The sequence below is a fragment of the Chamaea fasciata genome, unplaced genomic scaffold (genome assembly GCF_029207755.1).
Source record: "Chamaea fasciata isolate MVZ Bird 193981 ecotype frontalis unplaced genomic scaffold, bChaFas1.0.hap1 SCAF_23, whole genome shotgun sequence".
In the NCBI taxonomy this organism is placed as follows: domain Eukaryota; kingdom Metazoa; phylum Chordata; class Aves; order Passeriformes; family Sylviidae; genus Chamaea; species Chamaea fasciata.
In genome coordinates, this window is record NW_027094108.1 from 7,641,830 (window position 1) to 7,654,426 (window position 12,597).

Sequence of the window (12,597 nt, forward strand, 5' to 3'; positions counted from 1 at the left end):
CACAGGGTGCCCAGAGCAGCTGTGGCTGCCCCATCCCTGGGAGTGTCCAAGGCCAGGTTGGACAGGGCTTGGAGCAGCCTGGGATAGTGGAAGGTGTCCCTGCCCATGGTAGGGGGTGGAATGGGGATGAGCTTTAAGATCCCTTCCAACACCAAACAAGTCTGGGATTCCAGGATTCTAAGTCAGTGCCCTTCTTAATTCTCACACTTTGCACTTGATTTACTCCCATGTCTGCACCGGGACAGTGAAATGGATTAATTGTAATCCTGTGTTGAGGAGTTTATGATGTGCTTGGTGTAAGGATCTTTACTGGGCAAGAATGACTTTCTCTGGGTTCAGCCAGAGGAGAGGAGGCTGAGGGCAGAGCTCACTGGTGACTGCAGCTTCTCCTGAGGGGCAGCTCCAGTCTCTACTCTTTGTCAGCAGGGCCAGGATCTGAGGGAGCAGCTGGAACTGTGCCAAGGAGGGTTAGGTTGGATATTAGGAAAAGATTCTTCCTCCCAGAGAGTGCTGGGCACTGCCCAGGCTCCCCAGGGAATGGGCACGGCCCCGAGGCTGCCAGAGCTCCAGGAGCATTTGGACAGCGCTGCCAGGGATGCCCAGGGTGGGATTGTTGGGGTGTCTGTGCAGGGCCAGGGGTTGGACAGGATGATCCTTGTGGTTCCCTTTCAGCTCAGCATATTCTGATTCTGTGGTTCCAAGGCCACCACTTTCTGCCTAGTCCTGACTTACGGAGATGTTTCCATGGAACTGGAGTCCAGGAGTGCTCTGGGATTCTGGGAGCTGCTGTTTGTCCCTAAGGTCCCAAGCAGTGAGGAGGGAGCAAGACCTCAAATAGGGGTCAGGGCTCCTTCTCTTGTTGCTTTCTGCTTCTTCCTGCTGACAGGAATGGAATCACACAACAGTTTGGATTGGAAGTGACCAGGGACACCTTCCACTAGACCACATTGCTCCAACCTGGTCTGGAATGCTTCCATGAATTGTTACAAATCTAATACTTTTTGTTTACACAATCAGCCACAGCTTCTCCACATTTCTTGCACTCTTTCTGTGTTTTTAATCAGGTGAAGGACACACTGGAGATGTGTTTTCCCAGAAAACAGTCTCCCTGACAGGTCTGATTACTCTCCCCAGTGATGTCATTGCTGTCCCTGCCTGTGGAGCAGAAACTGTTGATTAAACACTCCATTGTTCCCAGCAGCATCCCACTTGTTTTGCAGAACCATTAGTGTTACAGGTTAATGTGTTAATTGCTCCTCTTACTCTATTTACTGGAATGTGCGGCCTTGCTTGTTCCCAGCTGACCTGTTCCACTCTTGGAATGAAGGGCCAGACATGTTCCTGTCTGGTACAAGGATGAATTCAGCTTTTAGCCAGACTCCTCAAGCAGAATTGATTGTTTTATTGCATCTCCAGGAAAGCAGAAAGGCGGGATACAATCTGTCTCTCTGTGTGGTCAGCTCCATGAAATCCATAGGGAAATGCCTTCTGGATTCATGGCAAGGGCTAGCTCACACCCTCTGAAGTGCCAAATATCAATGGCAACCTATGTGCTGAGCCTTAGGACCCCCTCAGTGTAGATGCAGTGGAGCAGGAATGTGTAACTCCATAAAAAAAGAGGGATGTGGAGCAGTGGTCCAGGGAAGCTCCTGGAGTTCAAGTCCCTGTGCTTGGGTTGGGGCAGTCTGAGAACAAGCACAGGCTAGGGGAGGAATTCATGGAGAGCAGCCCTGCGGGATGGATTTGGGCGTTCTTGTGGATCAAAAGCTGGACATGAGCCAGGAGTGTGTGTTTGCACCTCAAAGGCCAAACAGCATCATGATTCTGTTCCTCTCTGAAGAGACCCCCCCAGCAGTGCTGCTCCAGCTCCGAGATCCCCAGCACAGGAACGACCTGTTGGAGCGAAGACACGGAGATGCTCTGAGGGCTTGCAGCCCCTTCCAGTGCCTGAAGGGGCTCCAGGAGAGCTGGAGTGGGGCTTTAGACAAGGATCTGGAGTTCCAGGACAAGGGGGAATGTGGGAGGAATTGGCTGTGAGGGTGGGGAGGCCCTGGTGCAGGCTGCTTGGAGAAGCTGTGGCAGTGTCCAAGGCCAGGTTGGGTGGGGTTAGAGCAGCCTGGGATAGTGGAAGGTGTCCTTGCTCATGGCAGGGGTGGAACGGGATGGGCTTTAAAGTCTCTTCCATTTCAAGCCTTTCTGTAATCCTTCTGAGTCTCCCAGTGTTACTCTGACAAAGTGAACCTATCACAATCAGTGCCAACACTTTGGTCAAAACTGAGTCCTCCAGCTCTCATGGGCAGGCCCAGGAAATCAGAAGTCTTAAAAAAATAGTGAACCCCCAGAGCTCCCAGGAGGAGCTTAGAAAACGGAGGGATTTTCACAAGGAAATGGGATAACTCTGGTTGAAACATTCCTGTCGAGTACAAGGCATGGTAACAAAACCCCTTCTACTCAAGATACATTGGAACTGAAAATCCCCCTCACTGATCCTGAAAGACATATGGCAGTACTGAGGGACACATGGCTGTGTGGTGGTGGTGCTGTTATTCAGGAACATCTCTGTGTGCAAGGCCGGCTCTGCTCACACCTGTCACGCATTGGGGGCTGAATTCCCACAGCAGCAGGAATGCACACAGTTTCCTGGGGAGACAGAAATAAGGAAATACACATTTTCCTGCTGGCTCGTAGTTGAGATTTCATAGAATCACCGAGGTTGGAAATGCCCTCCCAGATCGCTGAGTTCAACCATTCCCCCAGCACTGCTAGGGCCTCCACTCACCCATGTCCCCAAGTGCCACATCCACAGGGATGTGGCCCTTGAACGCTTCCAAGGGATGGTGACTCCACCACTGCCCTGGGCAGCCCATTCCAACATCTGACCACCCTTCCCATGAAGAAATTTTCCCCAATATCTGATCTAAACCCCCCCACCCCCAGCACAGCTTGACACCATTCCCTCTTGTCCTGTCCTTGTTTCCTGGGAGTAGAGCCTGACCGCCAGTTGGCTGCACCCTCCAGTCAGGAGGTTGTGGAGAACCAGAAGGTCTCACCTGAGCCTTCTCCAGGCTGAGCCCCTTCAGCTGCTCCTCATCACACTTGTGGTTTCCCTCATTTCAGATTTGTCCTTAAGCAGGCTGGGAGGTTTTTTACTGTGTTTACAGTAAAAAAATGCAGAGCCCAAACTGTCACAGCCTCATCCTCAGGCTGTGCCCAGCCTGGGCAGGAAATAATCCCTTCTACTGAGAGCCAGGGAACACCTCACATTTTGCGGCAGGGGTGCCTGATGGGACTTTGGTTTGTGCCGGAACTGGCACTGGAGATGAAGAAATACACATTTTCTCAATGGGACCAGTCTGGAGGGGGTGACAACCAGCTCTGCCTTGGTCACATTCCCCCAGGGTTCCTCATTTCTATTGGCACATTAACCCTTGTGCTTCAGTTCTGCAGGGAAGAGCTGGAGGGGGAGCCAACACTGCCTGCCAGAGTTGTGGGAGATCTGGATGAGGCCCCACAGAGGCTGGTGGTGTCGCAGGAAGATATCCAGCGGGCAGCAGAGGGGCTGGATACACCGAGCAAAGAGCAGAGTGGAGCAAGTAAGCGATGCTCTGGTGGCCACTCTCAGCCTGCGCTCAGCCCTGAGAAGTGGGGGCCAGTCTGTCCTCTCTTCTTGGAATGTGGGAAAATTAGTGCCAGGAGTCAGCCTGCTCCCTAGGAGGTGGGAATGCAGTCGTTAGCAAAAATCCATTAATTCTGAGACTGGGCTTCTCTGATCTGTGATGCAGCTGCACAGTCTGGATGAATTTCCTATCTCTGGGAATTTCCTCCAGGGAGAGCTTTCTGCCCTGGGAGGGGATGGAGAGGGGTTGATGATTTGGTCTGGAAGTAGAGTAGCTGAATTACTATGTGCACAGGGTTACTTAGTAGAGCTGGACCTCTTATCCCAGGGTCCTCCAGGTACTGTTTGGGATGTCGCCTCCATAGAATCCTTTTCAAGTGCAGCAGTGGGGAATTGACTGTGTACATTGTTCGTGCTGAGAACATTCCTTTCACCTCTTTCTTGAAATAACTGTTGGCCAGCCCTGAAGTGGTCTTTATTAGTAGGGTTTTTTTATAAATTCTGACTGTAGAAATAAACAGTTTTCTGGAGGGAGACATGGTAAAGCTGCTCTTGAAGTGTCTGTGGAAAATGTCCTTAGCGACACACAGGTGTCTGGATGCTCTTTTGGGGGATTCTTTGCATTGTCTCCAAATCTGTGATGCAGAATTTCATTGGAGAACAGCACCTGGGATGAGGAGACTAATCCCAGCCCCATGTGCCTTTGCAGGGACCAGCTCCCTTCAGGAGACTGGCACTACCTGGGGCAGGTTTGGGGCAGAATTGCTGGTCCTGGGGCTCCCCTTGGAGCTCACACACAATACCAGGACCTGAGAGTTTCTTTCCAGCCCTGTCAGCTCCTTTCCAGCCCTGTCGACTCCTCTCCAGCCCCAGCAGCTCCTCTCCAGCCTCCAGCCCCATCACTCCCAGCCTTTCTATCCCCGCACTTGGTTAGGATCGATCCATAATCCCCAGGGATGGGGTGAGTGATGTGGCAGCTCCAGTGCTGATGCTGGAGCACGGACAGGCTCCAGCCTGGGACTCCCATGGATCATAGTCTGCTCAGGGAAATCTGTGGTTTCTGAGGTGTTAGATGAATACAAGGCTTTACAAAATGTGAGTAAGGGTTTAATGCTTGTTTTGTCTCTGGGGTTTGTTGTGCTGTGTGTCCAAAATGAGGGTGACAACATTCCAGTGGCTTCCCTGCTTTTGTATCTCCGCGCGGCTTCTCTTCCCAGCAAGCTCGGAGCCAAGTGCTCTGGGAATCAATTGATTTGCTACTAAAAACCTAAACCAGAGTCACTCACCTTTAATAAAACCCCCTTAAACAGCATATTTTGATTCAGTGATAACTTGTGTGAATTGGAGGGAAGAATTCCTGACCAGTTTGAGCCCAGTTAATGCGATTTTGGTGAGGGAGGGCTTTAAATGGTATTTAACAAAGTGCATAAGGAATGTTGCAGGGTTTTTCCAAAGCAGAACTGGGCTGCCACATCCAAACACTGTTGTCCTTGTGGAATCACTCCTGTGGTCATCCCTGAATGCAGCTGTGAGGGAAAAACAAGAGAAGGAATAGGAAAATAGGGGTGGTCAGGATTTTTGCAAGAGCAAAAGAGCTGGAATTTTATTATCCTTTTGGCAAGCTTTTAGTCATTTTGGTATAATTTTATAATCAATTTGTGTAGCAATCAACAGGCTTTTGAGTAATATTTCCATTCTGGTGGAAGATGGGGGTTGGAACGAAATGATCTTCAAGGTCCCCTTCCAACCCAACCTATTCTGTGATTCTGTGAAGATGTTCTTTTCTTTTTACTTTAAATGGCACAACTGAAAATCCAGTATCAGAACCCCTGTTTGAAAAAGGTATTTGTTGCTTTTTCCAAATTGGAACCAAAAAGTAGATTTGTTTAATTTTTTTGCCTCAATAGAAGTCAAATTTAAACTAACATTTCCTGTGCCCCGTGTTAAGCTGAAAAGGGAAAAATATTTCTTCCCTTTTCTCTAAGGAAAATTGTCTCCTGAGACGGGGGATACCATTGTGTCCTCAGTGTGTACTCCTAGTGCAAACACCTTTTCCTATTCCTGCTCTGGAAATACTGGGAATCTACATTAGTTGGTGTTGGGATTAATTTATTCATTGATCCATAGAAAAATTGGTATGCAGTTTTTTCAGTTGTGGCTACTCCATTAAATTTTAATGTGTGGACAACACAGATACGTTGGCTGGGATTGTGTTCCTGTTCATGGCCATGATGGATTTTATGGTGAAAATTCATAATGTGGTTGTTGGGGTTTTCCAAAGAGAAAGTGAAACCAATATTAGATGAGGTGAGCGATTTAAATGCAGTTTACCTCTGTGATTTAGAGGTAAACTGTATCCCTGGAATAATGATAGGGAGTTGAACCTGGATCTCCAGGGATATCAGCCTTTGCTGTGGGAGAGAGAGGGCGTGGATGTGGGATGTGTTCCTACATAGGTGTGTCCCATGTGGATGTGTTCCATGAAGATGTATTACCACATGCATGTGAGATGTATTCCCACTGGATGCAGGATTTATTTGTAAGTGGATGTGAGATGTGTTCCCTCATGGATGTGGGATGTGTTTCCAGTGGATGTGGGACATGTCCATGCCGCCTCCCACCTTTCCCATGTGTGGAATCAGCCTGGAATCCGTGCGTGGAGTGTGGGCCAGGCAGGGCCAAGCCAGTGACCGCTTTCCTGGTGCTGCTGTCTCCAGACAGGACTGAACTCCAGAGGGCCATGGAGCACAACAGCCGGCTGGACAAGGAGATCCTGGCGCTGCGGGCACGGGTCCAGACGCTTGACCTGGAGAGGAGAGCGTTCCTGGAGCTGGTGAGGATCCACCAAGCCAAGCCAACAATCCTGGACTGGCTCCTGGAAGTCATCCCTGTTCCCAAACCTGCCCTGCCTTGCCTTTTCCGCTCTCTGTTGTATGCCCGGTCTTTCCAGAGCTGCAGTTTGGCTACATTATGGTTCATGGAGCAGTAAAATTCAGGAAATAGGCAGAATGCAGCTATGGGAACTTCCTTCCATGCAGGAAGAGTTTGAGGGACTCCAACTGAGTGGTGACTTTGGGACACATTTTTGTGTGCTCATGGAGAGGGATCAGCTCCCTGCTCCTGGTTGGTGTTAACCCCAGCTCAGGTGTGTAAACAGAGTAGGAACACATGCCTTTCCCTGGACTTGATTAAAGACTTCAGTTTACCTAAGTTTAGCCTAAAACTCGCACCAGCTGGTTTGAAATCCATTTGAAATTTATGCTTATTTTTGATCCCTCTCAGCCCCTTTGGTTTTAAACTCAGCCACATTGATTGATCTGCTTATTTTCTATGGGTTCTCTTAATGGAATGACTTACATTACTGTTGGTTAAATGGTTGGTGTTACATAGCCAGGATTCTCTAAATGCCACCTAGAATTAAGCAACAATTAAGGAGCTATTGACCAGATAATTCCTTACTGAGGTTACCAACAGGGAAGGGGTGGAAGAGTCTGCTTCCTATTAAAATGTAAAATTGGGCACAAAAGCTGCTGCTGTTCTTATCTCCTGATTTCCTTAGATCAGCCTTTGAGAGCTCGGGATTGCCTCTGCCATCCCGGCACTAAGAGCTCTTGGCTGTCTTGCACTTCTCTCATGTCAAATGAGTATTGCTAAATTAATAGATGTATCTCTGAGAAGATACTTTTCAAATAATATTTAACAGATAATATCTTGAATGGGATTTATTCCCACTTGAGGTGTTCAGAATTTTACAGTGTTTTTTATAGTACAGAATTTTTTGTAGTTTTGTTTCTTGCGTTTAAAAAAGTTGCTGGTTTTTCCATGTCTGTCACCTCAAACCTTGTTATTTATAGAACAGTCTGTTTCTGAAGCTGCAAAAAACTATAACTTAGTTCAAATTCCTCTGTTTTTTTTCTTTTTTTTAATTCCAAATAATGTTTTCCTTGCTGTAGGACATTGCTTCTTTCAGTTGTTATGGATACACAAGTGTATGTATAGCTTATAAAAAAGTAGAAATATAATATTAAAATCTATTCATTTATATATCTATATATAGGTCTATATAGCCAAAAAAACCCCCCCAAAAACGGACATATGTAACATATTGTGGTCACTGAACAGGAGAAAATGTAGCCAGACTAAGATCAGTACCAGCCACATGTTAAGCTAAAAGCAAATTCCCTTTATTCCTTAGCAATGGGGTTTAACTGTTGGCACAGAACTTGGGAAGCCCCGAATTTTTAATTTATAGTAGTAGAAAATGTGCTTTGTTTCCTACTACAGCAGCTCTGTGTCCTGAAAGGTGTTTCCTTGCCTGTGGGTTATGAAGAGTAGGGGAGGAACAGGCTGGGCAGTTGGCCTGGGATTGAGCTGAGACTGTGGGGTAAAGAGCTGCTGCCATTAATGGAATTCCATTGATCCCATGGATGGAAGACACTGAAAGATGTCCTCAGAAATAGAAATTGGAATCTGACACAATGTGGGTGTGGTCAGGAAGTGAAATAAATTCAGGAAAATCACCCTTTAATGGATTGGAGCAGCAGCATTCCCACTTTTGCTGCTCCTTGTCTGAGGCCACTCAGCAGCTGGAGCAGCCACAGGATCTCAACCAATCCCTCAGGATAAGGAATAATAATAAATTAGTAATAAATATGAAAATGGAATGTACACCAAAACTCAAAGCAGGTGTTTTGTGTTGCAGGTGGAGCAGCTCAAGGAGGAGATCTGTGAGTACCAGCGAAGTGAGAGGCCAGAGCCTCCACCGGCCGAAGGAGTCAGAATGGCCTCGCTGCAGGTGTTTCCAAGGGCTCTTTCTTTGTCATTCCAGAAAAACAGGGTCCCTGCTGTATCCCAGACCCTAGCTGTTCATGAGAACCTTAATGTTCTGGGTTTGGAGGATTTTGCTCCTAGGGGTGAGGGATGAAGCTGACATGGCTTATGTGTTTTATTTCTGAGAGACACAGGTGGCCTTGGAATCACTCTGTCCTCACATGGGAAAGATGTGGAGCTGTTGGAGCTGGGTGAGGAGGCCAAGGAGATGCTCCAGGGGCTGGAGCCCCTCTGCTCTGGAGCCAAGCTGGGAAAGCTGGGGGTGTTTATCTGGAGAAGAGAAGGCTGCAGGGAGATGTCAGAGTCCCTTCCAGTACCTAAAGGGACTCCAAGAGATATGGAGAGGGACTTGGGACAAGGGTCTGGAGTGCCAGGACAAGGAGGAATGGCTTTCCACTGCCAGAGGGCAGGGTCAGATGGGATATTGGGAAGGAATTCCTGGATGTGGGGGTGGTGAGGCCCTGGCACAGGTTGCTCAGAGAAGCTGTGGCTGGATCCCTGGCAGTGTCCAAGGCCAGGTTGGACTGGGCTTGTAGCAACCTTGAATAGAGGAAAGTGTCCCTGCATATGGAACAGGATGAGCTTTAAGGTCCTTCCAACCCAATCCATCCTGGGATTCTGGGATCTTAATCCTAGTTCTGTGCTAATATTGATTTTCTCTCAGGCACAGGGCGCATGGGAAGAAGCAGGAGCTGATGGAGACACTAGTGCCAGCAGAACTGCCCTGTATCAGGAACGTGGAGATCAGGGTGTTGAAACTCTCCACGAAAGGTGAGAGGTGTAAAAATCCTTCACCCCTTGTACTTCCACTGGTTCCTGGTGCTCTGCCTCTGGTCCTCTCTCTTGCAGGATTATTTCATTATTGAATTGTTTTAAATACTCTTTTGGACTTTGTTCTTCTGCTTCCAAATGGGAAAATTTGGAGGAGATGCAGTCCTGGGGAATCACTTCCTCCAGTTAAATGCTGAGACTTCCTCCAGTTTGTTGCTTTCCTAAAAGAAGAGAGTTGGGCTTTTGGGACTCTCCACAGACAAAAATGTTGTTTTTAAACCTGTTTTGGTGCTAGAAAGTTTTCTTTGGATTTGGTCACTCTCTAGGAATTCACCAAAACACCTGGCTTTCAATCATAAGTATGTAAACAGGGAATAGAATTCAAGGGAATTCAAAGCTTTGTTCTCCCAATATCTGCTCAGGAGCTGCTGCATCTCTTCTGGCAGGTTCAGGGAAGAAAGGGGGGCTGATCCTATCCCTCTGGCTCTTTTTCCTTCAGATTCTCAAGTTTGTTCTCCACCTCAAGCAGCTGAATTTGCTGTTGTCTCTCTGCTGTTGTCAACCTCATGCCTGACCTGTTTCCTGCCCAGACCATAATTTCTTGTGTAGATTCCATCACCCCTAATTTCCATCTAAATAAGAACAGGCACAGGCCATGCTGGATGTGAGACTGGAAATCAGTAGGAGAGTGTGAGGAAAACCTCGGCTTTTCCTCGCTGGTGGGGAGCAGTTGGGATGCAGTTCCAGCCTTGGTGATGCCGGGTTTTGGTGTGCAGGTGCCATGAAGCCATGGAGAACATTGAGGGCGGGAATTCCCAGCTCCTTCACAAGCTGCAAAAACTGGAGCAGGAACGTGAGGATTTGGTTGACTGCAATGAGGAGCTGGAATCAATTCTGGGAGAGACACAGATCCAAAACAAGCAAGAGAAGCAACAGCTGGAGAGCGAGGTGGACGGACTGCATCAGAAAGTGAGTAAGGAATAGGAGAAACAAGGTTTGGATTTCTTTCATTCCATCTACTTTTCTCTCTGATTGGAAAAATAGAATTATGTTTGACCTGGCCCTGCACTCTGCTGTGTTTAGTTTGACAGGAAAAACAGCCAGAAAAACCTGCCAGTTTGGGAGAGAAGGGGGAATGAAAGAATCCCAGCAGGGAGTGAATGACTCTTGGTTGGAAGTGCAGATTCCCTGGTGTTATGGCAGTGTTGTCTTTTCCATCTGCTGTTCCCCCTCTCAGATTCCCAGACTGGGAAGGGACCATAAAGCCCATTGAGTCCCACCCCCTGCCATGGGCAGGGACACCTTCCACTATCCCAGGTTGCTCCAGTCCCTGTCCAGCCTGGTCTTGGACAATTCCAGGGATCCAGAGACAGCCACAGCTTCTCTGGGCAGCCTGTGCTAGGGCCTCACCACCCTCACAGGGAGGAATTCCTTCCTAATATTGCATCTGACCCTACTGTCTGGGATAGTGATGCTCCTTGATCCCAGGAAATATCTGTTGAGTGTTCTCGTGGCAGAAGATTGCACTTTGGCTTTTCCCCATGGACAGGATTTTGGAGATGTGTCGAACAGTGCTGAGTGTAAAGGCCTGGAACATTCCTCTGAACACACAAGTTGAGGGACAGGGAGTTTTTTCAGTCCTGTTGTGCAGCAGCTGCTTGTCGGTGGGCCTGCACACCTCTCTTGGAAGAGCTCTTGAGATCCATCTTGAGAGGCTCTGTTCAATCTTGATCAAGATGTGACATCAGCAGCATCTTCCTAACTTGGATTCTACTTGATTTTGGGTACCCTCATCCCAGGGTAACCTAGATCTATTCCTCTTAATAGGACAAGTCCACTCAAATCATGCTTTGACTTCAGGAGGTGGATAGAAATTCTTTATTATTTGCATGTGACAAATGGGAACCTTTGGGAACAAATATGAAAGGCTTATTAAACATCTGTTTTTCCAGAACCGTGGCAACACTGGGGGCCTCCTTGAGCACCTGCAGAGCCACCTTCATCCTCTGAGCAAGAGTAAATTGTGGCTGAAGCCTCTCAGGCTGATGCTGCCTTTGTCAGGTTTTTAGCCTCAGTTTTCTGGAGGGACTCTCCATCCCTCTGGGGTGAGGAGCACTGGCACTAGAGGCTGGGTTGGCACTAGAGGCTGGGTTGGCACTGCTTCCCCAGGGAAAATTTTGTGTGGAGCATCACTGCCAGGGCACCTGATCCCTTACAGAGGGAGCAGCTGGAGAATTTACAGCCAGAGAGAAAAGAGAAAAACAGACTTTGGTCTGGCCGGGTAGGTAGGTGGGATTCTCTCCACAAAGGCTGGCTGAGGGAGTCGTTTCCCATGGGTGGAGGCTCTGCTGCCTGGCCAGGAACTCTTCCTTGCTGAGGCTCTTGTCCTCTGCCCTCTGTCTGTGCTGGAAATTCTCTCTGCAGTGGGCCTGGATTGGTCCATCTTTCCTGACTGGCAGCTGCACCAGTCCAGAGTGTCCCTAGGGGATTTCTGAGGTGAGGTTTTAGCACTCCCTGCCCGGATTTCTGTGAGGAATGAGTGACCTAATGCCTGGTGTTGGGTTAAAGCGTGGTGTCGGAGATGGTACCAGCGTATCCCACATGGATACACAACTCCAAGCTGGATTGTTCAAAGGAAGAGATGAGGAATTCCCAGTCAGTTGCCTCTGGAAAAGCCTCTAAAAAGAGGTTGAAGGCAAGTTCAAATACCTTAATGAGGGTGCCAGTGGCACCATGTTTGTCTCCTGTCTCAGAGGAGCCATGGGCTCTGGGATGGGATGGAAAGGGGTCTGTCCACCATGGAAGTGCTTTGGTTTAACTTGAGGCTTGTTCAGCTTGCACCAAACTCTTCCCCTTTGGACCAGAGTGAACACAGCCCTCCAAAGATCAAACACAGTATATTTTTAGCTTGGACAAATCCCTGCTTTGCTCTGTGGATTGTCACACAGATCCCTGGGAATGCCATACTCAGGAGACAAGAAGATATGAGGCATTTTGTCTGCAGAGGCTTGGCAGCTGCTGCAGCTGGAAAAGAACCATTTTGAGGGATGCAGGGCCTGAGAGCAGAGGCAGGATAGACGAGGACGTGGGTTTTAACCCTTGGATGGAGGTTGCTGAGCTGTGTCCTGCATTCCCAGGGGGCTTTGAGAGCCCTGGAGATCAGGAGGGAAGGGGCTGGAGCCTGGGGAAGGCAGTGGTCCTGGGTGTTTGCCAATCCTGCCTCGGCTGGGAAGGACTTGGGAGGGTTTTTGGTTCTGGCACAGCTGCAGAAGCCTTGGCTGGTCAGGCTGTGACTCAGGACCAGGACAGCAGGATACAGCGTGAGGATTGTTCTGCTGCTGGCATGGAATTTTGGAGCGCAAATCAAGTGCTTAAAAGTT

General features: G+C 48.6%; 1 protein-coding gene across 2 annotated transcripts in view; it reads left to right on the forward strand.

Annotated features, from left to right (window-relative positions):
- The window catches only part of CCDC30 (coiled-coil domain containing 30), a 41,440-nt gene that overhangs the window by 10,338 nt on the left and 18,505 nt on the right, over nt 1-12,597 (forward strand). The window contains exons 2-6 of one of the 2 annotated variants that reach the window (XM_066202930.1): nt 3,440-3,593; nt 6,334-6,449; nt 8,319-8,411; nt 9,111-9,217; nt 9,994-10,186. In XM_066202930.1, coding sequence (XP_066059027.1) covers nt 6,357-6,449; nt 8,319-8,411; nt 9,111-9,217; nt 9,994-10,186 — 486 coding nt within the window. In that variant the 5' untranslated portion in view covers nt 3,440-3,593; nt 6,334-6,356. Of the gene's footprint in view, nt 1-3,439; nt 3,594-6,333; nt 6,450-8,318; nt 8,530-9,110; nt 9,218-9,993; nt 10,187-12,597 lie in introns of those variants that run through there. The other variant, XM_066202931.1, reaches the window with a different exon arrangement.